Genomic DNA, 19,784 nt, shown 5'->3' with positions numbered 1-19,784 from the left:
AAAGCATGGGGCTGAGTGAATCGATGGTGGTGGGTGTGTTGACGCGTGATGAATTGTAGAGTTAATCGGTCAGACGTCTCTAATGGCCTGACATAGGAATGAAAAATAAAAATAAATTAGTGGAAAGAAAGCCTTAGTCTGTATCCATCTGCCAAAGCCTTTTGTGCTATTGATTTGCCTCAGGCACTTAAAGCCTGATGTATTGTCAACATTGCACTCTATTGCCTGTCCAAGTACACGGTCACAGTCTGACTTCCACCGGACTTTAGCATAGACAACTAGCAGTATTAAGTGTGGGTGAATGTCTGAATCAGGGCACAGCTACATCTTTCATCTTACCAGGTGTTAATGCACTCAGTCCCCAAGTTCAGAGTTTGTCATACTGTAGTACAAAGTGAAGAGTTGCTTGCGGCGGGAATGATTTGTGATCTGTTGACTGTAATTACTACTCGGAAACGTAGAATGACTTTGTTGCATGCTGGGAGGCCTGCACGTTCACTCCGAGTCGCTGCGTGTGGCTGGCTCATTTAGATGACTGACTGAATATTTAGGCTGTGTTTAAGAACTCCTGCAGATGATTTAATAAAAGGGCCAACGGGGAACGGAAAGAGATCTTTAGTCATATAAGGATTCATGGGGGGTTTTGTCTACATTTATAACATATCAAATTGTACAGCACCTGAACCTTGAACGTTTGGGCTTAGTAGATCACAAATTGCTGTGTCGTCTTAACAGTAATCAAGTAAATGTACCTGCTCACCAGTTCCTACTTCTGGCATTACTATTATTCAGAATGACAGCTATTAGTGGCTAAGTCCCCCCCTCCACCTGTTCTGTAGTGCTGGCTACCTTTTGTTTGTGACAGAGAAATCCTAACTCAGAGATCCACTTGTTGCTTTTCAGGATTTTCAACGTCATTTACCTTTTTTGTTTGTTGTTTTTTATCTGGAGGCACGTGCTTTGGCAGTTTCCAACAACAGGAGCATGTTCCAAAGCTCTGTCCAAGACAGCAGATTAATAAAATGGGCACTGGAGATGCAGCATTTGTGTGTTTATTGTAAACCATTATATCCCCATGACTTCACCACCACTGGGTGCCAGAACCACTCTGCTGGACAAGCTACTATATGATGACACCATGCAACATGTTCTATAAAGATATTAGCATACATTATAAGTGACAACATGGATGTTTATGTTTAAAAAAATCAAGTGGCTACCAGTAGCAGTGCTCTGCATTGTACATTAGGCATATATACATACATTTCATTCAATTTAATTAATTTTTATTTATACAGCGCCAAATCACAACAACAGTCGCCTCAAGGTGCTTCACATTGTAAGGTAGACCCTACATAATACTTTTAGGCATAGATATTGTATCTCTGCAAAAAGCTGTTTTGTAGCTGCCTTACATTCAGAAGTGTTTAGGTCTCAAATGGATATCTTTGCCGCTTGTTTGACCTTTTAATACAAAAAGAGGCTCTAGAGGGCTCTGGCGTCTTTATTCTGAAGGGCTTACACTAAAGCCTGACATTTCCCTGTTGGTGTTTTAAAGAGATGAAAAGGTTCTGCTAATAACTAATGCTAATTTAGCTGTGATTAAATTGCTGCTTTTGAAAAATACCACACAACGGATATGAAACATTCTTGATTATGGTGTAATGCCAGGGTAAAACTTTACAATTAAGATTCCCCTTTAAATTTGTAGTAAGTGAAACAAAACATGTGAATTTTCTGTTCTTGCCAGGCGTTTAGATATTAATTTTACCCAATCTATTTGCCATTCAGCATGCAGCGGGGTGTAGTCATTTACTTTACCCTTTGTCTTCACAGGTCATCTTTGAAGCGACTGTTTCTGAAGAGCGGCAGGGTTATATTGCCTTGGACGACATAGTGCTGCTCAATTACCCCTGTTGTAAGTACCCACTTCTCTACAACTCATAATAATGGTGGTCCAGGCCACAGAACTCAACAGCTTCTGAAAAGTGATTGAAGACTATGAAACCATTCTGGTGACAGGGGGGCAACCGCGGCACACATACCTGGTACATGCCCAAATGTCAGACCCACAATAACACAGCGGGAGGTGTCCCTTTTGTCCTGGAAGAACAGCCGACCTTTTCCACTGATCGCTATGCTCCCAGCCGGGTGCTTTTAAAGCTAATGTGATGTTACAGGCAGGAAAAGGACAGCTAGTGTTTGTACTTTGATCCTCTCTGGGAGATGTTTTTTCTTTGGCATCACTGGGATATCGGGAGGCTGGTGGTTTACGGGTGTTATTGAAAATTCTGTTATGTTCTGTTAAATTACTATTACACTCCCTGACTGTGTTTTAGTGTGTACAGTAGTTGATGTTGGATCCATCATATGAGACCTTTTTCTTCACAGCTGTGCCATTACCAAGATGATTAGCTCTATTGGGCATCATAGACAAAAGCTTAATGTGAACTGAGTGGTCTGCCTGGAAGCAGAGGTCATTGCAAAAGCTTCAATAAGGCATGCTGACTTCCAGAACAGATAACGTGGAGCCAAAACAGCAAGTACTGAGAATCAACTGATAATGGGCTCGGTGTTAGTGTTTTATTAAATAATTGTTTCAGTCATTTAAATGCTGTAATTTCGACCAATTATTATTGGCCAGTTGTGATATGATGCAGAGTGTTAGATTACATAATTACTCTGTAATAAGCCATTTCTGCACTGGGTGTTGGTATATCTTTAAACTAAATCAAGCATATATAAATATTATATGACTAATTGTTGGCAGTTAAGTGCGCTTATTCTTCAACTTATTCAGTTACAGTAGCTTTTCAGTGAATGAAAATATAAAACTAGTGCTAAATTTTAAAGCATAATTGTTTTGTATTTCACTAATATCTCATTTACTGCCATCAAACTCCATTCTTTTGATGAGACTGTAGTTGGCTACTTGTCTACCAGTAACCCTGTTCAGAGAAGCAAAAAGACAAAGCCCTTAATGATATTACCAGATGCGCTGTAATGTGTTGTATTCTAGATCAGCGGTCCCCAACCCCCGGGCCTCGGACCGGTGTCCGTGAGTCGTTTGGTACCGGCCGCGAGAGTTGAGGCTCAGGTGTGAAATGTATAGTTTTCAGGGTTTTTATCGGTTTTCAGCGTTATTTTGTTATCGTTTTTATCGTTTACTCGGTTTTCCTGGGTCTTTTCACGTGTGTTATGAATAAATTTTCTTTTTTTCGGTACCGGTACTGGTTATATTTTGTTGTATTTATCCGCGACACCTTAAAGGCCGTGAAAATATTGCCGGGCATAAACCAGTCCGTGGCGCATATAAGGTTGGGGACCGCTGTTCTAGACTGTTTCACTGCCCCCTTGTGGTCAAAAATCTCTTCATGCGGCTTTAAATAGAATAGTCAAGTCATGCTTGAACGACCCCGAAATACCGCCATTCGTACTGTTCAGAAACCAAGTACTTCTGTATTCCAATCTTTATAACTAACATCCAGTCTGGCTTTCAGTAAGAAGGGAGCGAGAATGGAAATATTGTTTTTAGCTGCTTAAATGTGGGAAAATGCTAATGAATGATAATGTGGAGTATTTATGAGCTCATGAAATTCAGATCTCGTTTTCTAGGGCTACTGGCACTGCTAAAAATCAGCGAGGCCACATTATATAATTCATTGAATCCACACTGGGAAACCGACAGAGGAGCTAAAACCCTTTCTTAAACCAGCATGCAGATTCTTTTTTTTTTCCAAATCGAAGCTCTGCTCAGACTTTAGCACTTGCCCTCTGTGACCCTGTCCTGAGAGGAGTAGGATACTTGTCCATGGTGATTAGTGATGGAGTGGTGGTAGGTGCCTTTGCCAAGGCCCCTCAATATGTGAGCCAGGCTGAGTTTAGCCTTCGTGCAGATGGTGGCGTTTGGATCCTCAACATGCCTCTAAGCTCACATTAGGGGACAATGTCCCTGCAAGGCACTGCAACATATTATATGTGCAGCATAAACACATGAATCATGAAGCACATGATTCATGCGTTTCATCTGTGCTCAACCAAGCATATCCACACACACACATAAATCTAGAACAGAAAAACGCATACACGTGCAGAGTTTTGCACTTGGTGTATAGCTGCAACAGCAAATGCACACACACACACTCAAACAAAGATGTAAGTAAACATTAGTAAGGCAGTGCAAATTTCCCTGCAGGCAACAAGAATAATAGTATGCCCCTTTAGGAAAGCTTCAGCTCAAAAGCAACCGCTACTCAGTTTACATTCCCACTCATTTGACATTTGTCTTGTTTTCCCCTGGAGTCCGTGCCTTTATTCTAAACACGTGTTTCAGTCAAACCAATCTCTCCTGCATCATGAAGGCAGAGGCAGCATCATTAATTTAAAAAGCCAGCATTTCAGACAGACAGAATACATTTGAGACTCAATTTACCTTGGCTCTTTTTATGTTTAACACTATTAATTAAGGCTCACCAAGTCACATATCCAACCTACTAGGCTTTTAGATTTAAATTTAATTTTCTCTGTCACTATTAATGCAACTGCCTCATCCTCAAATGACTCCTTCTATAATTGGCCCTGAGACTGTTAGTCTTTTAGAGAAGACTTTAAAGTTGGCTTGTTTTCTCCATACAAAATACTCAGGGTGGCACAACAACAAAAGTCCATTGGGTATCCATTCTGTTAATTTTTCATTCTTTTAATGCCACATTAGCCATCTTCCCAATTTATCACTTATGGTGTGAAATGAGCTAGTTGTGGTTTGAGATATGCACCTGAAATTACTTACTGTTACTATGCTGATTGAATGGACGGAGCACCAAAAGGCCCAGAGAAGGAAAGAGAAACATGAGCAAAAAGGTAAAATTTTCGATGCAGTTTCTATCATCCCATTCTCTGCAGATGTTGCTGTTAGTTGCCGTGGAAACCAGGCATGAAAGTGTCTGAATTACATTTTGCCCATCACATTGGTTAGCCAGTAGAAATAATTCCCACAGTACATATCCTGCTAACGCCACAGAAGGAATCTCTCAGTATGCTCTGTGTCTTATATAATGTAGGTTATTATTTTCTCATTATATTCAGAATGTTGTTCATTAGTGTTGTTTTAAGGGGGTAGCTATGTTACCCATTCTCATTGTTTAAAGAGTGTTTGGAAGCGTGAAAACCTAAATGAATGCTTGCTCGGGCCAAAATTAGTCTAGAAATGTTTCCAGCACTCTATTCTAACAGCCTGCAGAAACAAGCAAAGAGAAATTAGATTGGCTGTTGGGTGGGTCTGTGATATATTGCGTATTTTTAATAGTATTTTTAAGATACTATATTGTATTTCCTGTAATGGAAATGCACCAATCTATGCAAATGTTGAAATATGCCACTGTTCAGCATCTTTGCGGCTAAGATCAACTCATGTATGGCTCAGTACATGAGCGGGGCGCAGAAAGAGCAGGAATACCAGAGGAGCGAAACACCAGCCAGTAGACAGTGCAGTCGCCCAAGACTGCAAGAGCAGACTGACTAACCTGTGCACCGCCTGGATTGACTACAACAGCGGTTCCCAAACTTTTTTTGCTAGGCCCCCCTTTGTTTTACAAGAAAAATGTTTGCGCAAACACATCCTCCAACCACACACACCCATATTTTGCTCCATTGCAATTTATTTCACACCTCAAACATTTAGTAAACAATAAGCAAATACAAGCAATCTCAAATAAATTACAGGTAGTAAGAAAATAAACTACTAACTCTTTTACGCTACGTCCACACCTGTAGGATACTGTTTGTCTGTGATTTGAACAGCCCAGTATGTGCTCCCAACAAAGGGAAAGCCAATTACAGTATGCAGGGGAGACCTACCTCTGCACTTGTGCAGGTGAAACCAAAGGGAAGACTTGCTTCACCATATTTTCTAGTCTTTGGCTTAGAATGAAGTTGGTTTGGAAACATATTCAGCGATGCTTCATCTCCTGCTTTGCGTTTGTGTGGGAGCCCTGTGCTAGCAGTGTCCAAGCATTGTTTTTTTGGTTTTTTTTCCCTTTTCATACTGCGCCCCCCCTGCAATGGCTCTGCGCCCCCCCTAGGGGAAGGTCTGGACAACAAGAAGGCCTATGACTCGATGCCCCACACGTGGATCCTCTAATGCCTGGAACTATATGAGATCAACAGATGTCATTCTATAGATGGCATCAAGCTGTATGCCAAGAGTGAATGGGACATTGATTCACTGATCCACAGCACCAGGATATACAGCAAGGACATAGGAATGTGATTCGGACTGAAGAAGTGTCGGCTGGTAACAAAGAGAGGGAAAGTAGTCAGAACTGACGGGATCGAACCAGAAGGCAACATTACAGACACTGAGGACAGCTACAAGTAGCTGGGGAATCCCATAGGCAAATGGGAACCACGAAGAGGCCGGGAACCATTGGAACCACAAACAGTTGTTGTAGTTATATTAAATTCAGTTAACAAGAGGCTCTTTTAATTCATTAATGATCATTTAGACACTTTTACTTCATGATTATGCTCAGCTTTGGTCCAAAATTATCAACATACTGCATCAAATGAGGTGATGGACCTCACTATTCACCATTATGAAGTCAAATTGGTCAAATACTTTTTTTTAAAAAAAAAATCAGCAATCAGTAACACACAGCATTTCAAACTTGAGCCTTCAAAATGATCCAGGAGTAGCAGAACTCTTGTGTTAAACAGTGTTTAGTTAAGTTAGGTTTATCTAATAAACTATAACTCACCTGTTGCATTAATCTAATGTGTAGAGCATATTAGAAAGTCACCAAAACAAAGAAATGTTACATCAGTGCCTGTTTCCTTTCTCTACCACTACTAAGCTATTGCAGAAAGAGTTTAAAGTCAGTTTTAAAAATTATATATTTCCCATAAATATATTTCCTGAAATAAAAAAACATCAAATGTTTAAACTGAAACATTTTTAATAAAATGCCTATTTTGATTGTGCATCAATATTTATTCTTTTCTTTATTTATTCATCAGGATTTGAACTTGCAGTTGTCAACAAAGTGTCAACAGATGGAAATATTGATAAAAAACAATTCAGTTATCATTTTTGAATTAATTTTTATGAGAAAGATTGCGGTGAACCTCTGTTACAGAAACACCAAATGCATTTTCTTTCATAAATATACAAGGTAGCTTAAAGAAAGGACCTGAAAATGTGGTTCAAAATAGCAGAAGGCAGTATAGATGTATTAGCAATATGCAGATGCAATGTTCCACACATTACAGTGAACGGACATACTTGTGTTTTATATACTGGCAGAGAGTACTGTGACTGACCGTAGGTGTACAGCACAATGCAGACGCTTTTCAAACTGCCTCTTATGAATTCCTTCATGTAACCATGTAAACAGCAGCAGGTAAGAAAAGCCTTGTTTTTGAAATTTGGCTTTACTGTTTTGCATTTTACTTTATTCCATTGAATATTATTAGGTTATTACTACCATTATTCTTAATTTGGCGTTAAAAAGAGCAGTTGAAGTTAAGGAAGTAGCAAAAACATTTGATCTCGCAGAAATACAGCTTTCCAAAAATGGTTTGCCTTCAGTCTTAGCTGCATCCTTTATGCTCTCAAATGCTGACATGGTGGCAATGGCAGTCCATAAAAGTAAAGCCCATCATTTTGTTTTTTTCTAAAACCCAATGGTACAAAAGCATTTTTCATATTTTTCCAGGGACACATGGATCGTTTTCTTTCACCTATTTCATGTTTTTGCCACATAACTGCCATGTCACAGCTGTGATGTCCATTCCAAACGGATCAACGGAGCTTTTGTTGTTTTTGTGGTTAAATATTTTTGAAAAGTGCTTTGGACAATGCTCATGTGAACCATTTATAGTTGTTTAGAAAAGTGAACAGAAGCCAGCAGTGATGTTTGTGAGCCTCTATCTATATCTAGGTGTATATTTAATGTACAGGCTCTAAATAAATTGCACTTAGCATCTGTGTTTTCAGTATATTTAGACAGCAAAGCTCAGCTCCAGATGTGGCACTTTCATCACTGTGTATCTCTGTGTGTGTGTGTTTTGTCCTCCTACCACAGACAAGGTGGCTCATTTCTCTCGGCTGGGTGACGTGGAGGTGAATGCCGGGCAGAATGCCTCGTTCCAGTGTGTCGCCACGGGAAAAGTTTCTGAGGCTGAGCCCTTCCTGCTGGAGGTGAGACCGAGGGATTGTGCACATTAGCATGTTTGTATTTTCTTTGTATTAATTATCTTCGCTCGCAAACATCATCATAGCTACATGCGGCTGTCCTCTTGTTTGATGGCAGATACTCCCTTCACCCTGGACAAAAAGGCTAAAATGACCAAAGAAAAAGTGGGAAACAGTTAAACATGAGAGGATTTTGGACAAAGTTTGTGTTTTTTCCATTGTTTAAGCACTGCTTCCAGCCAAGAGTGATACCATATATGCCCCATAGCTGCAGAAAAGGCTAACATTGTTATCTTTTTACAAAAAACAGCTGAACATGAGAGGTTTTTGGACAAAGTTTGTGTTCTCCATTCTTTAAGCACCGGTTTGAGCACCGTTTCAAAAGTACCGATTTGGCACCGGTATCGGATAAAACCTAAACGATACCCATCCCTAGTCAAGGCCACAGCTAAGCTTCTACATAACACCTAAAATGAGGCCCACCTCCTCCTGAAATTCTGATACATAATTTTCTCCAATTAAATCTACACTTTTTATTGAATAGTTGTTTTTCTTTAACAAAAACTAGAGAGTATCTAGATTTAAGATATATGATATAAGTAGGGTTGTCTTTTTAAATGAATTGTGATGATGTATGAAAATTTCACAAATGTTGTTGTGATTTAATGTAAATCTATGTGTTACCGAAAAGTCTTGAGACTCGATGCCCTAGCTGCAAGCAGGGACAAAACAGTGGTATCTGTGATTATTCTTCATTATTCCAGTTGTGCATTGGCATTTATATTAGTTCAGTCCACCAGAGCACAAAACCTTGAAAGAAGTGAATGAGATTTTTTCCGATTGGGTTGATGTGGAGTTTTGAAACGCACCATTAAACATTTGCTCACAGTGAATTTAGGGATACTGAGGACTGCAGTGCAGTGTAGACTGTATCATTGTTCCTTTTCAATATGGTGATTGTTTCAGATTTAGAGATTTGTTTGTGATTTGGCTTTCAAACATAGCAGAATACAAACCAGAGCCTAAAAAAATGTCAATTAATTCTCCCAAATGCAGCAATTTTCCTCATTCCAGATCTTCTTCTTGTGCATCTCTTGGTTTCTTAATGCTGCTGGTGCTTTTAGATTGCTCCATGAAAGTCACGCTCTGACCTTGCACTGTGCACGGTGCAGTGGACTTAAAACTTGCTTGAAGCACAGAAATCAGTGTCTCTTTCAAACTGCTCCAATTGCCAGATTGTCAATCTGAATTTCATTGTGTGATCGTGTGCCAGCATACAACACACTGAAAACACACCAGCACAATCTGTGGGACTTCCAATGAGAAATCTAATAATAGAACCTGCAAAGAAACAGATGTAAGGATGCACAAGGAGATGACTTTAAAGGGGAAATTAGTCTAGGTCAGGGATAGTTTGGGACTTTTAAGGGAAAATTATTTTTATTTACACACCATACTAGCTTTTCAAGTGGACAGGGGCTTTGTATCATGAGATTGACATATTGGGTATTTAATCACCACTTATTGTGTTCCAATGGCGGGCCTATTTTCAGATTGACACAACACAGCTTAACAAACACAACCACATTTTCACCCTTAGCTGAAGAACATCAAACATCATTTCTAATCAGAAGCAATAGCAATCCTGGATTTTCAATTAAAGTCTGGATGTGGTAGAGGGGTGTTGAACTTGAATGACTTAAGTGTCCACAAGGTTTTAAACATTTAAAACCTGTTGTGTTACATCACAGCAGGTGACTGAGATGAACTGTGTCCAACTTTCTCTAATGACGTGAAAATGCAACTTATACAGTTAGCACGGTGTGTTGGGTTCTCACCAGGTACTCTGGCTTCCTCCCACAGTCTAAAGACATGTAGTTAGTGGGGATAGGTTAATTGGAAAGTCTAAATTGTCCAAAAGTGTGAATCGTTTTCTGTGTCTGTGTGTTAGCCCTGTGACAGACTGGCGACCTGTCCATGGTGTAGCCTGCCTCTCCCCCTAAGATAGCTGGGATAGGCTCCAGCCTCCCTGCGACCCTGAAAAAGGGATAAACGAATGGATGGAAGTTAAATAAACTTAAACTTAAAGCGTGTGTACCATTTTGACTATCATTGAGCCCCAAAGTACAGATATACAATCTTATGTTTTAGTACTGATACAGCTCAATACTGCTAAGTGGATCAGAGAGATGATCATCATGGAGACTGCTCTTAGTGCTGCAATGATTGAATCCCATGTTTGCAAATTATTTATTGGTGCTTAAAATAAATTTGGAGCGTTTACTGATAATGAATAAATAATAGACTTTTGGCCCCTTTACATGCTATTAGTTTAGCATTTTTTTAAATATAAGATATTGATATCTGTATTAATATTTGATGACTGTGGCCACAGATGTTACTTATATTGCAGATTTTGGACAGATAGTTCTGAACCAGCAGTCTGTCAACACAGTCTATTTAGCCATTTTAATGTCTAATATGAAACAATGGTAATGGATGGGTGGTTATGAAACTGGAATCGGGTATTTTGTAGGGTACAGTACAAATATATATTTCTTTTCTGAAGATACTGCAGAAAAGAAATGCAGTTTTTATTTATTTATTTATTTATTTATTTATTTACTTACTTACTTACTTACTTACTTATTTGTTTATTTATTTATTTCCTTTTTAACCATATCACATCTGTTCGCACAGCCAGTTTTCTTCATCATATCTGTTTACTTCAAACTACAGAAGGGTCTCAAGAGTCTTAACCATCAAACACCACATGCTTGGAAGCCTGTTAAAATCATCACCCTCCAGAGGCTTGATTATTAAGTTTATTGAACTCCCAACAGTATATTCATTATATGAATTCAGCTCATCACTTCAGAAGACTTCAAACCAAAACCGCTTGAAATTTTAAATAGATTTTTCAAACTTGATTGATCTGACACAACATTAAAAGTACCCCTGCAAAATATGTGGTTAGTCATTTGCATCCTACCAAAACTTCTCTGGCCTGGCGTTGCACGGACTCTGCAGGACTTCTGAAGGTGCCCTTAGTATCTGGCATCAAGAAGTTAGCAGCAGATTTTATAAGAGATGGCGAAGCCACTGTGACGCAAGCGGCCCAGCACCCTGTTGCTAGTTTTTGATTCGTCCACATTTCACTGCCAGCATGTACTTGCCACTGCTGCACCTTACAGGAGCAGACGTGCTCTGACCGAGGCGTCTAGCCATAAGCATATGGCTCTCGTCAAACTTTGTCAGGCTTTTGCACAGAATCCTCCCGTGTCCAAAACTCATTGGCGTCTGAAGTTCTCTTATGCAGTATCCCTGCTTTGGAGCTCTAAGAAAGAAAAATGCTAACAAATGCAAATTTTTTTGCTTTAAAATTTCAAGTCCTCTAACTTCATGGAAGGTCAATACGGTTGTCTCTTAATTGTCAATCGCAGAATTACCTGGTGGCAAAGACGTGAAGCCACCTCTTCTGACCTCGTAATTAACTGTGCAGTAGTTGTTAAAGAAAATGGGAGCCATTATCTTTTATGTCAGTAATAGTAGTGCGATTTAGCATTCTTACATAATTCAGAAAGTTTGTGATTCAGAGTTTTTGCCTTTTAATGCTTGTGTTGTGCGCAGAGCCGTTTGACAGTTTGTGCCTCTGCTTTTCTAGCTTTTTGATTGGGATGGCATTTAGTTTACAAAAGCCCCTAAAGTCATTTCTCTCATGCAACTGAAAATAGTTTTCATAGTTTAAATCCATCCTTGAATGCCTCCACTCCTTCTTTTTGGCCTTGAAGCCTGCACATCTAAGTGCTTTTGAAATGATAGCAGCAGGGAGAAGACACTTTGCAAATGAGATCTCTGTATACTTGGTGATCCATCCCCTGTGTTTCCACTCAATTTTATTTCACCCCCACCCTCTCTTCTCTGTATCGAAGCCTTTGAAGATCATCGGTGTATGAAAGAGCCATTTTTTAAAATCACTTTCAGACTTTGCAAATTTGTTGACTGAGCTATACACACATGTGAAAATTCAAACAATAGAAGGCTTGTCTTCTGTAATTTGACAAAGTGCTGCAACTTCTCAGCCCATGTCAGCACATGTTACACTCCTCCCTGCTCCTCTCATTTAGTGGAAACAAACCCAAAAACTGGTAACAACAGAGAGTGGAGATATATCATAAGCCATTACCACCTTCTGTTCCTCCATTTGTTGTTCAGGGCCTGTTTGATCGTCAGCACCGAGACTGCTAATTGCTGTTTTCTCTTTGATCTCCCTGCCAATGCAGAGGTCCTCTCTGGACCAATCTGGAGCTGCTCTCCTCCACTCTTTCTTCTGTTTAGCTAGTCCAAACAAATTGTTAGCATAATGTTTCTTAATCCATTTACATCATATTTCCTCTGCTGTCCATGAGCCCAAAAATCGCAGACGGCACTCTCAGATGCTATTTATTTAATATCAACATGTGCCGAATCCAAACCTGAGTTAGTCATTATACAAACTCTTAATTGCATTATGACGCAGGGCTTGCTGCCAGACAGGAAGAATGGCAGCACACTTGGCAAACAGAAGCATTTTTGCTTTAAAAGCCTGCAGGTGGGATTTAAAGTTTACATAAAAAGCAAGCAAACAAACAACAACAAAATAAACTGCATGTATGCTCTACATTAAAAAGTCATGTTAAACTGATGAAAAAGGGTGTTTTTTTTTTAAACCAAAAAAGTAGGAAACAAATTTAAACACAGATTACATAAAAGAAGATTGCAGATTTTATTGATACCAAGGCTAAAGTTAAATTGAAGTATAATCTGTAGCTGTAGGCAGTACTCTGGCACTATATATCTAATTTCATATTTTCTAACAGCAGTGTATTTTCCCCCCATCCTCCTAAACCAATTCAAACATGCGGATGTCAAACCCACTTACTGGTGAAAAGTGTAAGCAGGCGACAGCTTACATAATAATCTACTTATACTGTGCGAGAGGCTGTATATATTGTATCTCGCACCTGGAACAGCTCATTCCGAGTGCTGGCCTCTGATTTCCTGTTCCACCGCTTAAGCCAATTTCCAGTGTGCCTGGAGCACTGACACATTAGCATGGTAGGAGACGTCAGCTCGAGCCCCGGTGCTGGAAACAACAGCAACCCGGGAGGCCTGTGTCACTGGTCTTGAAAGCGAACAAACGATTGTGACCAGTGACATTTATCACATTTATTATCTTGCCCTCCCATGTGGTTAATTCCAGCCCTGTTTTGTCTTCCTGTCTGCTTCTCAGATGCTTACCTATTTTTAATGACTTGGACAGATGCAGGTAAACACATACGGTTGGGTCGGTGCACTCAATGCTCTCTCTCTCTCTCTCTCTCTCTCTCTCTCTCTGTGGACCTTTTCTGGTTGTCAGCGGAGAAACGGCGTGCTGCTGGACACGTCCATGCTGACTCGGTTGAGTCACAAGCGGCTGATGGCGACTTTCCAGGTGGAGGCACAGCGTGGAGAGCAGGACCTCTACCGCTGCATCACCCTGTCCCCCAGAGGTGCCGCCGTGTCCAACTTTGGAGAACTAATCGTCAGAGGTAAACTGTAAACATTTTCATGCACAATAATACAGGGAAAACCACAACAACTTGATGACAGTAGAAAGTGATAACTTCCTTTAAACAGGAACAAACCTCCGGCAGAATCAGAATCCAAACACGTTTGATATCCTGTGGGTATGGCCATCGTTTATGTACAGTATATGAGATTTGCTGACTTTGCCTCAAAATAAGTTTTTAATGAGCTTTTTAGTTTTACTTTTGCCTTCATCTTTGCTGTTAAGAAGAGGGCCGTATGTCTTCCTTGTGTCTCTGGTAAGAGCAATTTATGTGATGGATGTCTCATCATAAGCTCTGCAGCAACAACACATGCTAAATAGAAAGACATCCACAACCTCAGATGGGTCACCTAACGCACTGGGATTAGGTCTGTGAGAACTGTAGGGTATTTACTTTGTAATATAAAGTGGCTTAAGAAGACTGTTTTTTTGTTATATGGTGTCATGTATATAAAATTGAAATTAAAGAAAGTGTCTGCAACAGAGATCCATACTTCAGACAGCAAAAATCATTCGCCTCCCATTTCTGTTCACATTCAGCCAGAAAAATGTTGAAGCTACACGTAGATTATCCTTTTTTCTCCAGCAAATGCTCACTTGTGCAATCCAAACAGCTGCAATAGCCACAATAATGGGAAATATCCGAGGATGAAATACAATGCTTTGAGTGGATTTTTAAGAGAAATAAACAAAGAGTTTGGTTCTGTTGGGTCTCCTCGGTTTTTCTGCAGCAGTTGTGTTACTTTCACTGTGCATTATGTGTTTAGCTGCTTCATCTATTTCTGATATCATAGTTTTGTCTCTGCAAAATCAGCTGTTCTGAGTGTGTTACTTATTTCTCTCATTTATTCAACACATTTGCCTGTCCAGATGGGCATAAATCATTAGATTTGTTCTCTGAGCTCTTAAGAAAGCTGGGAGGAAACTAAAAGGAAACTTTGGTATTTTTTTCCCATCTTGTGGGGTCTAAATTATTAATGGGGAAGGAAAGCTTTGTCAGTCCAGTACTGTGTGAGGACACTATTATTCTGTGTTGTAAAGCACTTTGTGATTTTTATCTGTGAAAAGCGCTATATAAATAAATTTTACTTACTTACTTACCGGCAGCTGCAAAAAAACTCGAGTGTAATCCAGCTGGGCAATTGAATGTGTCAAAGTAAAAGTGTTTTGTGTGTATTTCTACCGAGAAGCTGTAGATTGTTGTATAACTGAATGTACAGTAGCTGCCTGGCACAGATCTCAAGGATACCTGCTGGCTGACCCAATCGCTGACATGTTCTTTTGCTTATTTTGCTTTGTTGACCGTGGGTAGCCCTCTGTTCAGCTTGTCTTTTTACTGGAGACGTAGCAGCACACCAGATGAAATAGTTTGAGTTTGCAAGTTCCCCCCTGCACGAATAAGATGACAACATGCAGCATTACTATATTTAGAGCAACGCCATCAGTCTGGGCGGTCTTGGTCTTTTCTTCTGGTTGATTTTGTGCAGGTGAAACACCATCTCCAGGAGGGCAATTTTTATTCAAGCCATGGATTCTTGGAGTTGCACAGCAGGGATTTCTCTCATCAGTTGACACATGGAAATTTTTCATACCTGGTATCTACAGGTCCCACTCTTTGCAGAGAGAATTTTCTTTCTCACTGAGCAGCAGAGAAATGAATGCAGAAGCACTTCCAGCTTCCTGAGAAATGGTCTTTCTTTCTCTTCCTTCACCCACTGAGTCCCAGCTTCTCTTTCATTTAGCTCCTTGTCTGTGCACTCAAATAAATAGCAGTGATCATCAAGCTGAAAAGACTGACAGCATCCTTGTCATGGTCCACATCTGCCATTACATGTAACTACTGATTTGTTGAAAGTCCGTCTGTAGACAAACTGAACTGCGGAGATGGGTGTGATATTATAAATATGTCACTTATTATGTCAATTGTATGAATTCAGCTACCAAGTATCCCAAATGGAGAGATGTGCCAGGTGCTTAATTTCAATTTTTTGTCCTAAGTCACAGAACTATTGAGCCTGTCAGTGGAAAAATCTCTCTTACTCTGGAAACAGTGCAGTATTGAATCTCAATGCTGTAACTGGCAACCACAAAATGTGCTATTGCCATATAGCAGCTGTGAAGCATTTTTGTCCCAATTAATAAGCTAGACCAAAGTCATACCTTATAAAAAGCTATGATTTTGGATTACCTTGGATTCTGATTACCTAGATGTGCCCCAGCCAGCACTATACATCCACAGATGTTGTTGATGTGGGTAAATGTGCTGGCCAGTCAGAGCTCAGTCGTAGCCTTTGAAGATGTCAGATCTAAATCTGGTTCAGAAGAAAAAGGTTTAGAGATCCTTTAGAGGATTTGGGGAAAATACCCTAAAATGGTTTGATCTAATTTTATCTGTTTACTGACATTGAATTTTGTTGTTAAGTGGTTGTGATCAGACCGTCACGCAGTGTCCACTCTGACCCACAGACTGGTCTTTCTGTGTGGCTGTTATTTAAAGTGGTAAGCGGTGCTGCCTTGCAAGAAACAAGAAGAGCCTGGCTTCAAATCTGCTGGTCTCTGTAGAGTTTGCAGAGGTTTTGTGCTTTAGTTTCCTTTTTGACAAAATTGAAACACATGTATTTATCGTTTTCTAGCCTTCTTACCTTTTACGATTTTCAGTGTTCAACATCTGACATGGTCACCTTTTCAACAAGCTTTTTCAGTGTTGGGTGAATTCAGCTGCACAGATCTACACATGATGGAGCAAAATAACAAGTCTTTCATTGTCACTGACATTTGCTAATGAGTGAGCAGAACAGAAACATCATTGACACTGTCTGTCAAAATAAAATAGGTGTGTTTTGAAAGGTGCGGAATTGTTTGTTGAAACACCGTCTCGTTCTTTACGCCCCAATATGTCACGTCATAAAACATCTTTAGGCAGGTGTTATAACCTTGCGATATGTCAGTCAGAATCACTGCACACCCAGTTCCTCACCCACACCATCGTGTGATGAATTAATTTGATGTTCGCCTGGTTGATGAGGGTCATATTATCTATCAAGGCTGTAGGTTTTTATGCGCATAGAGTACTGAATTAGTTATGCAATTATTCATGCAAATAAGCTCTTATTCAGCATCATTAGAGTGAAAATTAAGATTTTTCAGCATTCAAGAGCCTCTCACACTCTTGCTCTATCTATCTTTCTCCTAGTACTGATGTGATTAAAAGATTTTTATGACTAAATGCTCCAGTAGAGCAGAACTAATGTTATTGAAACTGTAAAATAAAAAGAGAAAATCCATGTCAGAGATCCTTCACTTCTCCTTTCCTATTTTTCGACTTTTCCTTTCTGCTGAAAAAAATGAAACTTGTTTTCCATCAGACGCACTCGCATTTTTTAATTGAGTTTTTCCTGTTTCTAATTTTGCCTCCAAAACCTGATTCTAATATGAATTTAAAATAATTAGTACTTTAAAAAAATGCACAGGAAATTATTTTGGTTTCTGCCTTTCAGTGCCACCAACACCGATTGCACCCCCCCAGCTTTTGCGGGCAGGTCCCACCTATCTGATCATCCAGCTCAACACTAACTCCATCGTGGGGGATGGACCGGTCATTCGGCGGGAAATCCAGTACCGGGCTAGCCAGTCCACTTGGACAGAGACTCATGGTGTGGGTTCGCTTACATACAAGGTCTGGCACCTGGAGCCAGACACAGAGTATCACATCAGTGTCCTGCTAACCCGGCCTGGGGAAGGAGGCACCGGAGCACCCGGGCCCCCACTGATCAGCAGGACAAAGTGTGCAGGTAAGTCACTTTAAAGGTCACAGTGTCCTCAAAAAAGAGTACACAACATCAAAGTTAATTAGGCTTCAATTTCAGACAGAAAGAAAGCCGCTCTGGCATCAAGAGATTATCTCATTAGTTAAAATAAACCTCAATAGGTGGGACAATATATATTAAGACCCTTACATTTTAGAATGTGTGGTTGATAGAAATAATGGACATTAAATTTAGACATTAAATTTACGCAGCTGAAAAGAGCAGCAAATTCTTACACTTTTGATAATGGGAAATGCTCAAAATATGACCTTGAATCAAAAGACTATGCTTCTTTTTGTCTGTCAGGTAAAACCTAACACTTATTGGTGCAGCATTACTTCCTCTTACATAATGTCCATTTCACTAGCTGGGCCCACATCCTCATCTAAGTTTGACAGCGTTTTAGTAGGTAAAAGTGAATGCTTTGACATGAATTGAGCTGCGGTTTGGGGAAGGCCTCGAAGGGGACTGGCGATGACTCAAGGGCCTGGCAGATCCCCGTGTACTAAATAGAAATGAAGAAGTTGAAGAATGGAGAAGAAGGAGGAAGGGTGGGGCACGTAAACGAGAATGATCAGCTTGCAGAACTAGGGGAACCTATATAGATGACAACCGGAAGGAGCGTGTTTGGAGGAGTGGTCCTGCTCCTGAAATTCTGATACATAATCTCATAATTATTGAATATCCAAGGTCACAGTGCAAAGAGGAAATGCTAAAAGCTAATGTAGCATGAGTTGAGATTTGTTAGAATATAAAGCAACATAGGTATACACTCACCCACTCAATTCTGCACTTTTTTGGCAAGCATTTTTGGGACGTTAGCATCATCGTGGCATTTTTCTGGTGGAAGATAAAGTTTTGAAACAATGCACAGCCACAGCTCACCCTGGGTCAGCCCACCTGAATCAAATGATTAGTTTGTTACCAGGCCTCTGGAGACATGTTGAGGAGGTCATTGAGCCATTTAAATTAGCTGTGTTGGCTCAAGGACACATCTAAAACCTAGTACCATAGTACCTACAGAATTAACCCACATCATCTTGAACTTTGCTGTGATTAGCTATTGTTAGCACACTGAAATGCTGATCATGGTAACTATTACACATGCTTAGGATTAGCTTGTTAGCATTTGTGACTATGTGCCATATCTAATAAAATGCTAGAGGTTGAGGAACTGTAACTACACATCTGACAGCTGATGAGTTGCTATGACACATACAGAAAACAAAAGACTTTCTTGTGCTGATGCTTTCACAAGCTTCTGTGGTAATATGACATATCACTTAACTTGTACTTCGCCTGCAGCCACAAAAGAACTAAAGGTGTTTCTGTTGTTATAGAAGGTGTCAGATGCTTTCTACTTAACTGTGGCTCATAATGAAAACACAAATGTAAATGAGGATCTAGCCATGCTTTCATCAGTACTGTGCATGATTAGAGTTCAGTGAGAAGGGGATGATGTGTACAGAAATCAGGCTGAAGCACCAGATTCTTTGGTTTAGGACCGGTCTACGCCCAGCCGTCAACTACAGTGTAGCACAAGTGGTTGTGTAGTATAAAGGTTCTCCATTTTTTTCATGTTACGCCATGCAAAGCAGAGGGCAGAGACTTTTCTCTCCCTCTCATCTGTGTTTTAACTGCAGTGCTGCTCATCTTGGTGAAAAAGACACCCTGCTGCTCTGTCAAGTAGATGGCATGACGTCCCTGTCACCTGCCACACTCTTTGATCCGCTCTTGTCACTGTCTTTCACTTGCCCACCTCCTGTCGGCTCCCATTGCTCACATCTGAAGCTTTATCCCCAGGGAGAAAGCGGCAGACAGCAGAGGCCCGGTGACACCAAACTCTGGATGAATTTTTCTTCCTAATGTGTCTCCGGGAGTCATTTCTTTTTAGCAGAGAGCATTTCGTTTTTGGACACTGGTCAATTCCATCCTTGCTGGTGCAGAGTATTAAAATCCCATGGGGCTATTGTTCAGAATTGCTGACCACACAGACCTCCAGTTCAAATGCTAAGTGAATGATGTGCCCATCTGCTTTAGCTTCAGGTCTAAATGTGTCCTGTATGGCTGCAGAAGGGAGATCTTGGCATGAATGCAGATGTGCCATGTACTCCAGCATTAATATCTTCTTTCCTTTTCTTGTTTAAGGCAGCATATGTTCAAGTTTTATCTTTGGGAGAAAGAGATTAACCTATTA

General features: G+C 40.2%; 1 protein-coding gene across 3 annotated transcripts in view; it reads left to right on the top strand.

Moving 5' to 3' along the window:
- Positions 1–19,784, top strand: part of LOC308384655 (receptor-type tyrosine-protein phosphatase U-like) — a 259,383-nt gene that overhangs the window by 147,567 nt on the left and 92,032 nt on the right. For all 3 annotated transcript variants that reach the window (XM_080863197.1, XM_080863196.1, XM_080863195.1), the window contains exons 4-7: positions 1,837–1,918; positions 8,082–8,197; positions 13,590–13,761; positions 17,279–17,572. In XM_080863197.1, the coding sequence (XP_080719323.1) occupies positions 1,837–1,918; positions 8,082–8,197; positions 13,590–13,761; positions 17,279–17,572 (664 nt within the window). The remainder of the gene's footprint in view (positions 1–1,836; positions 1,919–8,081; positions 8,198–13,589; positions 13,762–17,278; positions 17,573–19,784) is intronic.

Source organism: Rhamphochromis sp. 'chilingali' (genome assembly GCF_963969265.1).
Source record: "Rhamphochromis sp. 'chilingali' genome assembly, chromosome: 17".
Taxonomy (NCBI): Eukaryota; Metazoa; Chordata; class Actinopteri; order Cichliformes; family Cichlidae; genus Rhamphochromis; species Rhamphochromis sp. 'chilingali'.
This window is presented reverse-complemented; position numbering and strand designations above follow the sequence as displayed.